The 18,668-nt window shown below is 37.9% G+C and overlaps 1 protein-coding gene across 10 annotated transcripts in view; it reads right to left on the bottom strand.

Annotated features, from left to right (window-relative positions):
- The window catches only part of LOC109406167 (protein grainyhead), an 827,965-nt gene that overhangs the window by 112,550 nt on the left and 696,747 nt on the right, over positions 1-18,668 (bottom strand). For all 10 annotated transcript variants that reach the window (XM_062852842.1, XM_062852845.1, XM_062852841.1 and 7 more), the window contains 2 exons: positions 16,814-16,925; positions 13,000-13,094 (listed from right to left, as the gene is read on the bottom strand). In XM_062852842.1, coding sequence (XP_062708826.1) covers positions 13,000-13,094; positions 16,814-16,925 — 207 coding nt within the window. The remainder of the gene's footprint in view (positions 1-12,999; positions 13,095-16,813; positions 16,926-18,668) is intronic.

Here is an 18,668-nt window from a genome sequence, read left to right as displayed (position 1 = left end):
AGCAATGTTCAGCTAATACTCTCTCCTTCTTCTTCATTATGGCTCTACGTCTCCACTGGGATTTGGCCTGCCTTGCTTCAATTTAGTGTTTTTTGATCACATCCACAGTTATTAATTGAAAGGTTTTGTTTGCCTGCCATTGCATGAATATGTATATTATGAGGCAAACACAATCCCAAGTAACAATTTTAATTTTATCAAAGTTTTTTTAGCAATTCAAAAATCCTAAACATAAAACCATTGATGCCGACTTGAAAATGCTCTCGAGTTCTTGTATGCCTCAATAAGCCCACGTTCTGGCTAGTTGGCCCAGTCTTATTAGGGTCTACAGGACTTCGTATGCAAACCGGCTTAGGATTTCTGGTTGTATCATAGTTTTATCAATCTTCTAAATAAAACCATCTTCTGACTTGTCAAATAATTGTTTTGATTATTTTTCACTCTCAACGTTCGATCGTCAGAATAAATAATGCTTAGTTGTTTATCCAGCCATCAATTGGAAAGATGCAGATATGGAATTCAGATTTGTTTTCCTATTTAATACGTGTCAGGAGACATGCCACGGAAAATTTGTGGTGAATGTGACTGTGATAATGACAAAAACTAAGTGCGCCACACAAACTATGCATAATTTGGAAGTTAAATGCATTTAATTTACTCGGTGGAATTGCGTGCAAAAAAGTTTTTTTCAACACAGCGGAGTTTAAAAGACATTATGTAATTTTTCTGACCAAATAAAATGACGGAAACGTGTTGTATGGTTTAATTTGATCTTAAGCTGTACGTGAAATCATAAAATTGAGTAATAATTTTTCTGTATTTACATAAATTATCCCGGCTAGGCGACATATTTTTCTGATAAAACTCTGCGTTCCTGATGATTCCTCCAATAGGGCTAACCCTCCTGAGGTAGTCATAACTGAGCTCATGATAGAACTAGCGGTTTTATCACAGCATTTTTTGGTTTATATTACGGCCACGAAATCTTTTGTTGGTTTTATGCATTGCCTCACAGTTTTGTGTATTTGTTTACAAAAAAAATCTCTCCGACAACAACCGCAAATGCAAGTTTTATTGAAATGGTATATAATAAGTGATAAAACCAATTCATGACTACTTACAAGTCTTTAACTGAAGATGTTTATAGCAGAAGTTATACACTCCCGTGCAAAAGTTTGGGGTCACCCCCTCAAAAACATGGAAATGTTTTTCGGTCATATCTCAGTCATCTTTCATTTAATCCACTCGTTCTTAGACTCTATCCAAAGATAAAGAGCAGGATTTGATTCGTAGGTACTTTTCACATATTGCATATGAAATTTTTAGTACAAAAAGTTTACCTAAACTTACATGTTTTTCCTAAATCTGTACGAAAAATTGTTTTGCGTGTAATTCAAAATTGGGTCGCCCAAATTTTGAAATTAAAGTTGCATTAGGGCCCTATTTCCATCCTCTTTGAGAGCCATTCATTAGATTTTAGCGAAAAAAATCATAACATAATTTAAATTATCGTGTTAGATTTACAAATCACCGTGCAAAAGTTTGGGGTCACCCCTTAGTATGCTGCATCGTGCAAAAGTTTGGGGTCACCCTTCAAATGAAGTCTGAGTCGGATTTTTATTCAAATCGTAATTTTTTTTGGTGCAACTCCAATTCCTTCTATGATAGTTGAATGGCAAGACACAGAAATGGTTATGAAATGTTCATAAACTAAGTTCTAGACTAAGTTAAGGTAGAAAATAGTATGTAAAATCCATATTAAATCAGCTAAGTTCGTTATATAAAGTGCGAAAAAGGATAGAAGTGAGATAAAAATGACTAATTCGTGAATTCTGCCCTATTTAACTGTAAGTGTTAAAAACACAAATATTCAATTTTCCCAAAAACCATTACAATGAATGTCATTTCTCCGAATGTACTATTACATTAGAGATTTAGTATTTTGGTGCAAAGCAAAGGGATAACTTTTTGATGAAAATGCCATTTAAATTAAAATATGTAACATTCCTTAAACTTATGGATTTTGGGGTAATGGTATGTTTGTGGTTATAATACTTACAGTTATTAGGGTACAATTCACGAATTAGTCATTTTAATCTCACTTCCATCCTCTTTGGCGCTTTATATAACGTACTTAGTTGATTTAGTATGGATTTATATACCATTTTCCGCCTTAACTTAGTCGAGAACTTAATTTATGAACATTTCATAACCATTTCTGTGTCTTGTCATTCAACTATCAAAGAAAGAATTGAAGTTGCACCAACAATAAATGACGATTTGAACAAAAATCCGTCTCAGACTTCATTTGGAAGGTGACCCCAAACTTTTGCACGATGCAGCATCTTAAGGGGTGACCCCAAACTTTTGCACGGTGACTTGTAAACCTAACTCGATAATTTAAATTATATTATGAATTTTTCCGCTAAAATCTAGTGAATGGCTCTAAAAGAGGATAGAAATAGGGTTCTAATGCAACTTTATTTTTAAAATTTGGTCGACCCAATTTTGAATTACACGCAAAACAATTTTTCGTACAGATTTAGGAAAAACATGTAAGTTTAGGTAAACTTTTTATACTAAAAATTTCATATAAAATTTGTGGAAAGTACCTACGAATCAAATCCAACTCTTTATCTTTCGATAGAGTCTGAGAACGACTGGATTAAATGAAAGATGACTGAGATATGACTGAAAAACATTTCCATGTTTTTGAGGGGGTGACCCCAAACTTTTGCACGGGAGTGTATGATGGTTTATGAAACGCAAAAGGTTCAAAGTAAAAAACTACCACATAAAACTAGTTTAGAACAACTAGCTTTTTGACATGCTCGTATAAAATCAAGATAAAACATGAATAAACCTTCAAGGCACGCTGATTGTTACTTGGGAATGATACACTATGCCCAGGGAGTCGAGAAAATTTCCCCGACTGGAACGGGAATCGAACCCGCTGTCTCCGGATTGGCGATTCATAGCCTTAACCACTAGGCTAACTGGAGACCCCTAACACTCTCACTGTTCAGCATTCATTGCAACTTGGGTACCCTTAAAATCACCCTAAATGCCTTGAAACGCTTTTTTACTCCTTAATATCCTCCAGAAACAACTGAAAAGCTTCCACTACCGCCATGAAACCAAAAACAAACAATCAAAAAACCCCTGAAGCACCTTGAACTGCCTTAAAACTCCTCAAAAGCATTCTAAACCCCACAGAAACCTCTTTAAAAACTCCCAGAAGCCGCCTGAAACACCCTCAAACGACTTGAAGCATCTCCCCTTAACTTCCTTGAAAGGTCCCAAAGCCCCCTCAAACTACCGTTAACCCCACTGATTACCCTGAAAGACCCTTTAACACTCTTTGATTCACCCTTAAGTAGCTTGAAATCTCTTTGCAGTTTCCCTAAAAATCGCTTGAAAGTTCCTAAACCATGGTGAACTGAATTCACTCGGTCCGAGAATTTCAACACTGGAGCGGGCCATTTCCAATATGAATCGTCCAATTCTGATTGGAAACGACTTCACTTCAGTGTCAAAATTCTCGGACCAAGTCGACCGAGTGAATTCAGTTCAATGGTGGATAAGTCCATCAGCTAGAGGAATTGGATGAATGTGGATGCATTTGACGAAAAGAAAAAGTAGATTTTTGATATAAAAATGCCAAAATGACAGATGCTTCATCCTTTTTTCACGCTAGATGAACCAGTTCCTCTCTAGGTTCCTCTAGTATTTTTTTAAGAGTGTATTCCGCTGTAGTGTCAAAACTATCGGAGCGAGTGAACCAAATTCACTCTGGCCCAGAATTTTGACACGAATCTGACTGGAAATGGACTTATCCATCAATGAACCCAATTCACTCGGGACGAGAGTTTTGCTACTAGAACGGATCCATTTTCAATCAAAATTGGACGAATCTGATTGGAAATGGCTCCGCTCGCTCTAGTGTCAAAATTCTCGGACCGAATCAATTCTGTTCATCAGTGGATAAGTCCACAGTTCACAGCTGTCGTGTCGCTGGAATAGGGCACCGCATTGTTTTGATTTTGTATGGGATTTTGACGTTTCTTGGCCTTGTTGTTTACAAAATGTCTGTAAGAGTGAATGAGAGGGAAAGAATTTCGTGCAGTCCCCTATTGCATGAACATTTGTGGACAAAATGTGCTCATCTGCTTTGACGTAGGACTACGTTTCATAATTGAAATAGGATTATATTCAGTTTGTACAAAGCAGTAAATTAATGATGACAATCATGATTCAAAAGTAGTTTGTTGCAACATGTTTCAAGTTCTTGAAGCTTGATGAGATTATTTCGAAACTAAATTCCCAATGAATCTTGAATAATGGAGCAAATGTTTTTCATGTACCGATTTATCATAACTTTGATACCATGCAGCGAGAAACGATAAAAGTACTTCAAATAATCAAATTACAGCAAAATAAGTTGCTTACAAGCTGCTTGCAGCAAATTTACCTCCAACAATGTAACGCAAACGCCACAGTTCACCGAACAACTACTGGTACCATACTAATGTAGCAATCAATTTAAATTGCTAAAAACCCGTGTTGATTTACAATGTGTATATCAGTCAGCAAACGGTTTCTCATTAAGCTGCATAGGTTTTTTTTCTCTTTAACATCTTGCCAACCACCACAACCTGTTCGATCGTTTGAGTACGAGTATGATTGATGCCACCAGGCAACCTATCTAAACTCTAATCTAATCTAAACACAACAAGTTGACCCCACCTCCTTGCACTCGCCCTCCCTCAAATCTTGACTTCTCGAATGTTTACCAAACAAAATATATTAATGTAAACAATTTTCGCACGCGTTGTTGCCGCCGAGCGGGTCCCCGATAAAGCGACGAGAATCGATTAGATTGAATTGGAAGCCATTACCGGGAGGGAGAAGATCTAGCACCACCGGTCTCCAACGTCCAGTAATGTAATAAAACTCCTAATCTGAACGTTTTTCACCAAGCCTTGCATCACAAACGCGCGGCATGATGGCAGCTAGCAGAACTGCAACGCTGCCGTAAGTGATGAACCTGACGCGACGTCGACTCTTGGCAGCAGCGACAAGTCAGTCGGCGATTAACCTGTCATTCCTAGCTGTTACTGGCCGTCATCATCCATCATGAAGAAAGGGTCAACAAATCGTTTCTGCATGAGTGGATGTTCTTTTTGAGTTGGAAATTGTTACAATCTTCAAAATAATCGAATTGATTGGTGGGAGATCCTCTCGAAAAATCTTTTGACAGCTCACAGATCATTTTGACACTTTTAACTAGGGTCAATGACATTATCTGATAACAAAATGACATTTTCCAGCCCTGGTCTTGAAAACATAATCATTATATCAGCGTACAGAGGTTGATTATGTGTAAACGATGAGTCGCATTTCTTTTTCAGAGGTGCCTACACCAGCTGTCATTTTCAAAGGAGAAAAGCTGTCAAAGACACCCGAAATCAGCTGGTATCAAACGTCATAATGATAACCGACTTTCAGTTGCCAACTTCGCAGACTGAAGCTTAGCCCTTTTACCAACAAGTATTTATTAATCTGTTCTACTCACGCCTACTTCAAGCAAGAAGAGTTCGAACAATTTGCGAAAAATGTCACCACAACCCTTCGTTCGGTGGATGTGCGTGCGCGGGTGACACGCAACACACCGCCAGGGGTTTTCGAGACATGACATCTTAGCCCGGGTGGTGTCATGTTACGAGCACAATGTCAACAAAACCCGCGCAGACCGGCGAAGGTTTGCCGCGCCGAATTGGTTTATTGGTCGCCGCCGGCTTGTTTTGTTTCGCTGTTATTGTTTACCATCAAAGCAAGCGCTGGCTAGCCGAGTGGTGGTGACACGTGTGCTGTGCGTCTCGAATTTTTCGGTCGGCGTACTGACATCGGAATGTCGCGTCGCGGCGTCGTCGCCTTGTTACATGTTTACAACATAACAAGCATGTTCGGTTTTCGGCTCAGCTGGCCGCAGCCGGTCAGTGCCAGTGCCGTGAAAGTTATTTCCGAAAGCGCGTTGAGTGTTTCAGTGTTTTGGAGAGCTCTTGTGAAAAGTTAGTGACTGAGTATTTAATTTGAGAGGAATTTGAAACCTGGTGCATTAGTGAAGAGGTAGGATGTCAAATGCACTCATAAAAACAATTATACCTCTCAAGAAAAATCAGAATATGGCGATTATTTGCCTCTGGCTTCTGATATGAGCGCTACAGTCACCAATTATAACAGTGTCACCAGATTTAAACTATTTTATTTCATTATATATGGTTTGACAGAAAGCACACTCATTCCACTGAGCCACTCTTGCCGTTCATCACAAATACATTCAAAAACATCTGTCACTTCGTGAAACCCATGTGCTTTTGTTTTTGGCGGGAACATATTTTCTTTTGTTTTGGCTTGCGAGTGTCACATTGCGACTGTATGCCTTGCGAGCGTACGACCGCCGCCGGACTCTAATAAAAGATAAGCGCGACAATATTTTCACGTGAAAGGATCAAAACAGCCGTGCTGAAATGAACAATTGTAACCAACCCGGGAGCTTCTTGACAGCTGCCGAACAACGTCAGCGTACCTAAAAATTTTGGTCCGGGTGGTACTGTCAGATTCAAAGCGGCAAGCGCTACTTTTGAAAAGGACGAAAACCGACACTAACAAACCGCACAAAAAATATTGTCGGGCCGCCACCAAACCGGACTTCGCACAATCAAGTCGCGACGCGACCCAACTCGCGACGTTTTATAATCATGTCAAAAGTAGTGCGCATCCTTCCCGTTGTTGTCAGCAACACAGCGCACTAGATGCGAAACAGTTGCGACACTTGTGGACCAAGAAAATAACAATTTTTGATTGAATGTCGGTCTTGATTCCAACCGGATAGACAATATTAAAACATTAAACAGAAACCTTAATTTGTTGTTTGCGCGTTTTCATGATAGAAAAATGAAAATTAAGTGCGGCATGATGAATTTGTTTACTAGAAGCGAAAATTATATCTATATAACGGGTGATGGCAAAATAGTCGACTTTCATAAAATTAATAAGAAACTCATGTTTTCTTCTAGTGCGTTTATTAAGCACCAGAAAATAATGAACTAGGTAACTTATGCTAACATTTTACAGCTACATACCTGGTGGCAAAGCAAAATGGAAGTTATAAATAATCATTTGCAGATTTTTTTTTCGAGTTTGATCTTCGGTTTGTTCTAGCATGCGCAGTCACTAATTAATATGCAAGACCGTTTAAACATGTGCTTTTATTACATTTTTATAACAACAAAAAGAAAAATCAAAATGATTTCAATTTAATGAACATTAGTTTTTGCGCTTTTGTTGAATACGTCCTTTTGATACGAAACGCTTGCCTCTTGTTGGCTTCCACTCACCATGAAACAAAAAGATGTTTTCGCATGGACAAAAATGGTTGCGTCAGTGAAGGATGGACCCGTTGTTTACGAACAGTAGCGACATCTGCGATTTGCAAGTAGGTACGCGAAACTGAGCTCATCAGTCAAGTTACGAGGGGGTTGATTGTAACCGGCACGGATTATAGTATAGGGCACTGCATTGTTTTGATTTTGTATAGAATTTTGACGTTTCTTGGCCTTGTTGTTTACAAAATTTCTGTAAGAGTGAAAGAGAAGAAGATAATTTCATGCAGCGCCCTATAATGTCAAGAATCATTCTTAGAAGCGTTACGCCTAAAACAGTTTCATGACAATAAGGCTAAACATGGCGTTTTATCGCGAGTCGCGACAGGATTGTCAGCTTAAAGTGTAAGTGAAACTTTGCAAAATTTCGTCAAGTGTCATCAATGCTGAACAAATTCCTTTATGTTCAACTGTCACCCCGTTCATCAGATGTCAATAATTCTTTTTTTTTACTTATCAGTTAAGTGAATGCAATTGATGTTCGAAATGGTTCGAAAACTGCGACGGATTTTGACCACCAATTTTGCTGGCAGTTGCTGTCAGTCGTTGTAAATTCATCCAATAGTTCATTTTGTCTCTTTAGGTTCATTATTTTGACGTAAGACTAGGGTAATTGATCCGATCATGGAGGAGTTAAGCGCTGGGTTCATGTTTAAACCACAATTGTATGGCCCCAAGCAAACTTTTTACATGGATTGAATTGAAAATAATAAAATCCATCCTTAATCTACGGGAAAATAACGAAATATTGCCACTTTGATGTTGTTATGAGCATTTTATTCGTTTTTATCTGAAAGAACATTGTGTTCCTAATGTTGCGGTATTTTGTTCCTATTGTTGCGGTATCCCATTGAAATCATATGGGATACCGCAACATTAGGAACACTACCGCAACAATAGAAACACAGCAGCAAACACATTTAGGAAAATATTTTTTAAAAATAGGTTTTTGGGCAAATCTTAAGCAAACAAATGGTGCAATCTCATAATTTAAGCACCATACATCTATTAAAAATACATTTTGGTAACATTTCAGTCGAAAAAGTGCTCAATTGCCATTACCGCAACAATAGGTACTACCACAACGATGGGAACAATTACCCTAACTGATTAACGGCAGAATAAGGCTATCCATGAGATATTTAGATACGATCAGCTGATTTCATCTGATCAGCTGATTTCAACTGACGAGGAATTTGTTAAGCCACGACGACACTTTGTTAAGTTGTATTTACACTTTTATCTGTCACCCCATCGATAACCTTATTGCAACAGTTTAGGGGCTTTCAATTAGAATCTGTTAGACCGATTTCACCAGTTGAACGTCTACAGTAGTGTAAAGTTCGTCATTATAACAAAGACTTACAGAGTTGTTGAGCCGTCCCAGGTAACCACTAAGCATTTAAATAAGCCGTACAGCAGCCCGTATTATGCATTTCAGATGCTTGCTGCCCTACATAAGCAGTTCGAATGCATAACTGCCTTGAAATAGCATAAGCTTTGCTGTTCAAAAGCTTTAAGCTGTAAATTAGCATTTCAACTGCTTGAGGAGTTTTCGTTCGGAAGCAATCAGAATGCTTCCCAACTGCTCTTTAAATGCTAAGAGCAAAGAGGATGGGAGATATGTTATGCATTTCACAGCACATGTTGTCTCTCTTTTACAGGAACTATGCGGGCGGATCATAAGATTATTCGAACGAGGAAGAGAAAATCATATGCTACAGATCGAAAAAAAAAATGAAAATGCACAACGGAATAACTTTTTGAAAACAAGTTTTTGGTGTTCGAACTGGAGCTGTTTCCCAAGCATTCTTTATATTGGGGATAAATTCCATGCACGTCATCGGCACAGCTGTAGCATCGTGGAGCAGTAGCAGCAGATTGAGAAGTAAATATATTTCAGTATCTTCAGATCCTAAGTTCGAACCCAAATCACTACTAAAACAAGCAAAAAGTACCACCAGCTGGAGTGTGAAAGGATGAGGAAGTGGAGAAGCGGGCTGAGAGACCGAGAAGCAGACGTAAATCTATTTTTGTTTTGTTTTGTTCAATGAGGCGGTACTGGCGTTACGCTTCTTTGACATTTTGTCACGACGTTCCTGAAGGGTAGCACTTAGACAGCCCGTTATTTTGCCAAAACCTGCTGTGGAGTAGCACTAAAGGCGTATATACGGTTAATTAGCACTAAACGCCTTGTCGTAAAGGCAACTATAATGCTGAAGGAGTGCTATTTTAAATGCTTACTGGTTAGTTGGGGTTTGATTTGACATTCTGCCGCTGGGCGGCGTAACTGAGCATGCAAATTTTAGAAATTCAATATCTCAGAAAACTGATAAGTTAGAACGATGGCGTATTCGGCAAAGTTGTTCAGAGGGACAAGGACTAAAAGATGTTGGGTCGGTGAGTTCGAAATTCTGCCGCTAGGCGGCGCTAGCGCGTTTGCAATTTTTTTGTAGTGTAGTAACTATCTCAGAATCCTGATAATTTAGAAGAATGGCGTCTTCGGCAAAGTTGTTCAGTATGACAATTACTTACGGATGATTGGCGATTGGGATCGAAATCCTACTGCTAGGCGGTTCTAGTGAGCATATTAGTTTAATTTTAAATTATTCACATATGTCAAAGTCCTGATAATTTAGAGAGATGGTATCTTCGAAAAAGTTGTTCAGTATGGCAAAGACTTTCAAAATTCAAAAAAACATGCTCCATTCTCTACCCTGCAGAAAATATCCATACATAAGTGCAAATGTATCAAACCGTTATGTTGAAAAATAGTCTCTGAATAATCGTTTAGACATTCGCCTTTTTTCAATTGGACCGGTTGGCGGGTAAATCTATTTGCAAGGTGGTAAGGAACGAACGTCCGGGCGAGAGAGTATGAAAAATGATCAAAATTCCAATTAAAATCAATTTCCCATAGGTCACTGTTGACCTCGCCGAGCACGGACTCGCACTCACCAGCAGATAGGTTGGTAAGAGTTCGGTAGACTCGGGTCTAGAGAAGGAATCTCATCTACCCCGTGCTGGGAAATTTGACAGCCAACTAGATGAGACAGACGGAGATTTATGATGAGGTTCTCGGTGTAATTGAAATCCGTGTGCGCAGTTCATCGATCGATGAATTTTCCGCGTATAATCACGACCGGAGATAACGATATTTTACATACAAGTAGCCCGTATGTTTTAATTAGCTGCAGAAATGGTAAATGGTCATTATGCGCAGCCGTAAATCGTCCGGCTCGAGCTGGCCGTCCCGATCGATAAATCCACCGAACAAATGAGCCTCTCTCTCTTTTTCTCGATGTAACGAAGAAATCCGTTACCATCTTCCTACTCAACTACCTACCTACTTGAAGCATGCATCCAGTGCAGTGGAGTGTATCCACAGCGCCAAACGCACTGTATGCGAGAAAAGCATACTCACTAGCCGCGGCGAGAATCGAGTTAGTATCCATAAATATTAAAATGAAATAATATTATTACTTTTACTGGTATGATTTATCAGAACATTATCGCCGGTTTGGTTTCAATTCTTTGGCGAGTGGAATGTTTCTACTTCTTGAAGTCGAGATTTGCTTCATATAGCTCTGCACATGATACGGAAAATCTGCGGAATGTTAGGTCGCTTATCGCCAACATATGAAAGGTTTAAAACTTTAGAATTTTTCTGTGAGATTTATCGTCAGTTGACTGCAGGATTCAAAAATTTTGTGTGAAATTTTCCTCATAGAATAAAAAATGGAGTTGATCAGATATAACAAAACAATGACAAAAACGTTGAGTGTTCTTCAGTATGCAAAATTGAAGTGCTGCTAGCAAAACAACGAGCAAAAAAAAAAATAGAGAATGTCTTTAAAATCAAAAACGTTTTTTGTTTTTTCAAACTATTCCTTTTACATTTTTTTTAGATCAGAATCGCGCTACAATATTCGTTGGTCAGTCAGTTTTCTCGGTAGAGCCATGCAAGCGCGAGTGTGGAATGCGGAATCAGATTAGCTTGAGAATTTTCGAATGGCAGACAATTTTCAGGTAAGAGTGATGGGGGTGCGAGTGAAAAATCCGGGTTCAGAATCGCGCTACAATATTCGTTGGTCAGTCGGTTTCCACGGTAGGGCGATGGAAACGCGAGCACGAAATCCGGGATCAGTGGTCATCGTGATCAAATAAATCATAATCGTGATGAAGACCGCGACGTGTATTTCCATATAACTAGTGGATCATATCACCTTACAGAGGTGGCTCCTAGATCCACACCTTACCCTACCCTACTAACCACCATTCCTTCCCGTGACAACTGTGGGGATGCTGTGGATTCCACGGTTTCTAGTAGCAACGGTTGTCGAACTAACATTCCTTCCCTTTCCTGATGACCGTAAGGACGTGGCCAGCGCCGTTATTGACTTTAAATAGCTGAACTCTCGAATTGTGCACATTGAGAATGGTTAGCTAGTCCCAAGCTTTCACATTCATTGGCTCTCTGCGCAACTTCGATTGTTCTGGTCAATCACGGAGTAGCAACTACGATGTGTACGGTTATCTTTGCTTTGCTTTCCTTGCTTTGCTATTCCTTTTACATTTTTTTTAGTTTTTCAAGTGAAACAAAAGTGAGGTGCTATTAGTTAGGGTATCGCGCTACCTGGGCGGTGGCTTCTATATTCGTCTGTTTTCCACTATAACTCAGTCAATTTTGAACCAATTGACTTGAAATGTTGTACACGGGTAGATACTATACCTATCTCACTGCATTCAAAAAATAGTGTCAATTGGTTCAAATTTGACTGAGTTATAGTGGAAAACAGACGAAAATAGAAGCCACCGCCCAAGTGGCGCGATTCCCTACCTTAAAAAAAAAAAACAAAAAAAAGAGTATAGTTTTTTTTTGGAAAATCTCAGTATGTATCAAAAAGTTTAAAATGACTACATTTTTATTTTGTAGTTTTCTGTTTGTCTCGGTACACCCAAGCAACACACATGTTATAATAGAGTTACGACAGCGCAAGTTTTGGTTGTATAGAAGTTTATTTTACGTAATTCTAACATTGTGTTGAAATAACGTAAATTAAACTTCTATACAACCAAAACTTGCGCTGTCGTAACTATTATATAACATGTGTGTTACTTGGGCATAATTTTGCAACAGTGAAAGACAATTAGCAATTCAAAAAAAAAAAAATAAAAGAAAAAAAATGTTCAGAAGGATTGAATACATAAGTTCCAGTTTCTCAAGAAGTTCCTTTTTTCTCGAGAAGTTCATATTTATGTTTCTTTTGCAAATGTTAAGTGCAGGGTAATAATAAAAAAAAATAAAACACAAAACAATGATATTTTCAGACCGTTTACAAAAAAATCTTTCATATTTTAAGCGTTTTTTAAATTTAAAACTTTATGCAATCTGCATGAGATTACTGGCAACAGATGGCCATAGATTTCAAAAAGCCCTTGAATTTCTATCAAACACTGATAAAGGTCATTTGCTGAATTCATTCGAACGACATTCACTGGAAAAGAGCTCGGAGCTCACCTGTAGGTGGAGGTCATCTGAGAAATAACTTACCTTGGCGGAACTTTCCAGCGGGTTCCAATAAACGGCGATGGCATTGTGTGACACTTCCTCGATGCATCCGACTAGACCTACGGAATTTTTCGTATCTAAAGAGAAAAAAAAAAGAAAAAAAACATATCACGTTATTAAGATTATCACCAGAATCACATTGCCCGCACAAGGCGTAGAATGATTCCCGAAGCAACGCAGTTTACTAATTTAAAATTAATGACTTAATTGCGGAGTTGACCACGTACGCTAAAAGCGTCCTAGAAAACACGGGATCTCTTTCCGTGGACAGGTGGCTTCCACAGTTGAATTCTTCGAAATGTTCGTAAGTTATAATGAATGTTTACTTAATGGATCGCCACTGCCGCCGTCGCCGCCACCGCCACTGAGTAAATACTTCCAGAGTAGCACGTGTAGAAATATGCAAAGTAGGTTTTTTTTCCTTTTCTTTACTTCTCTAGTGGTTGATTCCGAGTTTTTTTTTTATTTTTTTCCACCTTGACGGATTGAGGAACTCGGTGAACGGACAACACTTGTCGAGTGGGTACTTATAATGTTATCTTATTGTTTCTTGAGTGGCTTCTATGGCGGACGGCACGGTGTGGCGGCATGCGACTGCCGTCGCACACTTTTCGGACAAATGGCTTATCGGAAACGGGAGGGAATCTGATGAGAAGTTAGGTGGGAAGTTCTTATAAGTTTGATTGATGTAGGCAACACCATCTGTAACTGTACCGCCAGGAATCAATCTGATTTTTGAGGTATTTTTTCGTGTTCATTTTTTATTTATTTTCTTTCTAGATTTTGTATTTGTTAATAATTTTTATTTCCTTTTTTTACATTTCAATATGTATTTTTTAATGTAATTTGAAACGACAATGTTATAGCTTTTGAATTCACAATGAATGTAGCAGTAGATATATGAAGAAAATAATTTAAAAATAAAAATACATATAAAAAAAATCAAAATTTAAAAAAATAAAAAAATAGGAAATAAAAAAATAAAAATGAAAAAAAAATTCAAAATTTCGAAAACTAAATGGCGATTGCTATAGCAATTGGAATAGCAATCGAAATGGCAATCAAAGTAGCAACAGTAATGCTAAATCGAAAAGAAAAACAGAAACGATAGTTTCAATTTTGATTGGATTGAAATAGAAGCTTGGAATGACAACAACAATTCCATGGAATTGCTATCTTCAGGTCAAAAATTAAAATTTATTTCATAAAACATCCAAGTGTCTCCATTTGACACATTACAGGCACCTGACACCGCGGCATGGACCGAGTGCCACTCGGTAGCCGTAGTTTCCCTCACTTCAGCAGCACCATTTTTTTCTTTTACAATGTAGCAATTATGAACGCTAAAGCTAGAGCTAGAGCAGAGTACACCTCGCTCGCACAACAGAAGCGGTCGGGGAGGCACGGGTGGACGGAGCCGATTCATTAATTATGTAGGTACTTACTTTGTTTTACCATTTTTGCTCACACAAGCACATATCGGAATGATGCTGATGCTGGGGCATCAGTAGATTCGCGCCATGTTCGACAAAAAAATAAAAATGAAGGATAATTGCTGGTTGGTTTGTACGAGGGCGTTTTCGGAGCGGATTCCTATTGGAAGCAAAAGCTCGCAGGGAAGGCGTGTGCCACAACGTGCGGTTGTGTAAGTGGCTGTGTGATTAATTAGCTCCCAATGAGGGGGTTTTGCTCGTTTGGTGTAAGTGAGGTGATGAGTTTTGTGCTGATCATAGAGATATGCTTTGTACTGTGAAGCTATTATTCAGTGAATGGTAAAAATGCAAAGATAGTTGCCATCACATCTGCCACTATTTTTTATTTCAATAATCATTGTACTGATGATCTATAATTTTATGCAACAAGTTTAAACATTATAATTATGAAAAACCATAAACTAATCATACAGTATATAGTTATCATTCATTTGGTCATACGTGTTAGATGATGAAAAGTCGTTTTGAGTCAAAAGGAAGAAAGAAAATAATACCTAACCTTAACTCTGTTGTGTACTTTCAAAGAGAAGGCCCGATTGGAATGTTACAATTCGAGGTATGGTTCGTACTGATAAGTTATTATTCAGTAAATTGTCACCCATTTCGAAGATAGGTGTGTTCACATCAGCCTGCCAATCTGCCATTCTACTGATGTTTGATCGTTGAATGCAACAAGCAGAAACGTATAAAATATTGTTTAAACCATAAACTTATCATACAGTATATGGTAACCATAATATTAGTGAAACGCATATAAATGTGTGATGCCTCATCTTTATTGTCTAATGTGTACTTATAATAACGATAAAATATTGTTCCCTGGATGGTTTTTTTTAAGTTTTTATAAACGGAAAGATTATTTCACAATACCCAGACAATTAAGTGAATGGTTTAAATTTTGAACGTGTCTGAATCAATGTATATGACACAAAGAATTATTGTTTACCGGTATATGTTATAGTCAGAGAGTGATATCCTGTGTTGTTAATGTAGTTTACCGTTGAATTGGGGATAACTAATGTTCGAAGTAATTTGTTGGAAAATCCAGAACATTCTACGGCTCATGAGCGCACTTGGAACATAACCGTACATTTGATGATAATTTCTTCGAACGTTAGTACTAATAAGCCACGCGGCAGGGCATCGCGGAATGACCCTCTACACAAGTACCTCCAGACGTAATGCCTTAGATTGCAAGAAGATGATAAAATTACGTTTAATCGTTATGGTTGGTCATTTGCAGCTGACGGGCGCGCGCGCCGCACGCCGCACGGTCCCTTCTTAATTCTAATGAATTTTCACCGCATCCCATCCGGTCGCGCTCGGAAACATCCTCAGCATGAGGGACCGACTGAGGTCCGTGCAATTACTGCCTCCCGCCAGGAGGATATGCCACCGCTACGACGGGACGCCCCACCTGCTGGTGCGATTGTCATCGACTTGGCCGGGCGAAATGGAAACCCGTTCGCAAACAATCACATTTACCATAAATCCTCGCCCGGTTATTGTGTGCCATAAGCGATAAAAATAATTAAATAATTGTTGTCTCTCAATCGATTTGACTTGGGTGCATTTGGGACCCCAAGGGGGGTGGCGGCGGCCAGACAAGGGGAATGGAACTATCGAAATTCAGCCTCAGTTCAGATATTTCAAAATTCTCAATAGATCAGTTAGTTTTTTGACAGTTTTGTAAATTTTGAACAACACAGTTGTAAGGGAAACAATTTATAAGTAATTTGAAATGACAATTCATTGTATTGTAACAATACAGTATATTTAAATGGGGCTACTACACAAAAAAAAAACAATAAGAAAACAATACAACATATGGTTATCAACCATACGAGATATCGTAAATTTATATTTTTTACTATTTACCGTATCGTAACCATAAAAAAATATTTTTAGAGAAACTGCACAAACAATACATAATATTGTTATGATATTGTTTTAACTTGTTTTATCATACATTATCATACACTTTTTACAATTATGCCAACTGATTCAAAAATCAGAATTCAAAATTCAAATAATATATCTTTGGAATGGCGCTAGAATCAACATCTACCAGCTTTAGAATGTTCCACTCCTCATGTTTCATTAGGATCTCCGTCGAGTCACATTTATGATACACATGCACCGCATGAGAAAACATGATTTATCCCATCTGTATGCCGATTCTTTCAAACCAAACTGGTTCCTCATCAATAGCTAAATAATGCCAGACAACTGGTTTGCATATATGCAACTCGGACTATTCCACACGATTAGGCCAGTGACCCTAGAGAACTTAAGATACTTACCGGCGTCCAATATCCGCTGTTTGACCGAGTGCTGCCGACTGTGCCAAAAGTGCCACGCTTTGATTTCGTCCTCAGGGCTCTTCTCCTCGCGGAACATTAGCATGATGACGCTCTGAAATGGGAAACAGGGGGGAAACAAACATTTTCAAATTAGTTTTCTTCTTTGAGGATGTGTGTGTGTACTTCATCGTTGTAATCAATTATGGCTACGTCACGAACTAATAATTTCGCTTATCATCATCAGGGTACAAGTACCTACGAAACGAACGAAGAAGTTGTTCGGTACAGAATTAACATCGAACGCCGCCGCATGAAAGGGTTCTGGCTAAAGGAAGCCACGCTTCAGTCAGTCCCATGCCCGGCTGACTGACTGTGGAAGATAACAACTTGTAGTAATTAAGTGCACCACCAACTGCGGAGGAAGAGCAGCGAAGTCGCATGGTCGTGGTTCAAGATAATTGAAACATTTTAATAATGAATGAATATCCAGAAGAGCATGGCTTTGGAGAAAACGATCGGGAATGGTGGGCGTGGGAGAAATTGACGGAGAAGGAAATGGTTCTATAAACCTGATAATATTATGGCACCTACTCGCCGTATGGGAATAATTGAAAACGCTTCATGGTGGTCATAGTGGGGACGTGTGAGAAACTTATAGAACTTTTGTAGTTTGATAGCTAAGCAATCGTTTTTCTTGACCTCATTCTAATTTCACTGCAATGTCACAATCATGTTTGGTCATTCCATTATCATTGCAATATCATTTGAATGTCACTATCATTGTCATTTTCACTGTCATTTCGTTATGAATTTAATGAAATTTTATTGTCATTTCACTCTCATCTCATTATCAATTTACAGTCATTTGATTGCCACTTTTATGTCATGAAAATGTCATTTCATTGTCAATTAATTGCCATTTGATTGACATGTCACTACCATATCATTGTCATTTCATTATAATTTCTTTGTCATTTGATTGTTGTTGCATTGTCATTCGATTATCTTTTGATTGTCATTTCATTGCAATTTCATTGTCATTTTATTGTATTTTCATAGTCATTTCATTGTAATTTCATAGCCATTTCATTGTCATTTCATTGTCATTTCATTGTCATTTCATTGTCATTTCATTGTCTTTCATTGTCAATTTATTGTCATTTCATTGTCAATTTATTGTCATTTCATTGTCAATTTATTGCCATCTCATTGTTGTTTGATTGTCATTTCATTATCATTCCATTGTGATTCATTTTGATTTCATTGACTTTTCATTGTCAATTCATTGTCATTTCATTGTCATTTCATTGTCATTTCATAGTCATTTCATTGTCATTTCATTATCATTTCATTGTCATTTTATTGTCATTTGATTGTCATTTGATTGTCATTTCATTGCCATTTTATTATCAAATCATGGTCAATAACATTGTCATTTGGTTGAATGTCGTTTGATTATTAATAGATTGTCAAACCATTTTCATATTATATTCAAATCATGCCATGGTCATTTCATTGGTATTTGTTTGCCATGTGATTGGCATTTGATTGTCATTTGATTGTCATTCGATTGTCATTAGGTTTTTATTTGATTGTCCTTCTATTGTCATCCGATTGTCATTAGAATGTCACTCGATTGTTATTCGATTGTCATTCAACTGTCATTTTATTGTGATTTTATTATCATTTGATTGGATTTAAATAGAATTATCATTTGATTGTCATTTAATTGTCATTTGATTGCCATTGGATTGTCATTCGATTGTCATCCATTGTCATTTCATTATCATTTTGTTGCCGTTTTATTGTCATTTGATTGTAATTTCATTTATTTCATTTCAAATAGTCATATCAT

The sequence above is a fragment of the Aedes albopictus genome, chromosome 2, assembly GCF_035046485.1.
Source record: "Aedes albopictus strain Foshan chromosome 2, AalbF5, whole genome shotgun sequence".
NCBI lineage: Eukaryota > Metazoa > Arthropoda > Insecta > Diptera > Culicidae > Aedes > Aedes albopictus.
The sequence above is the reverse complement of the archived record's forward strand: the minus strand, read 5'-3'. Positions and strand labels throughout refer to the sequence as shown.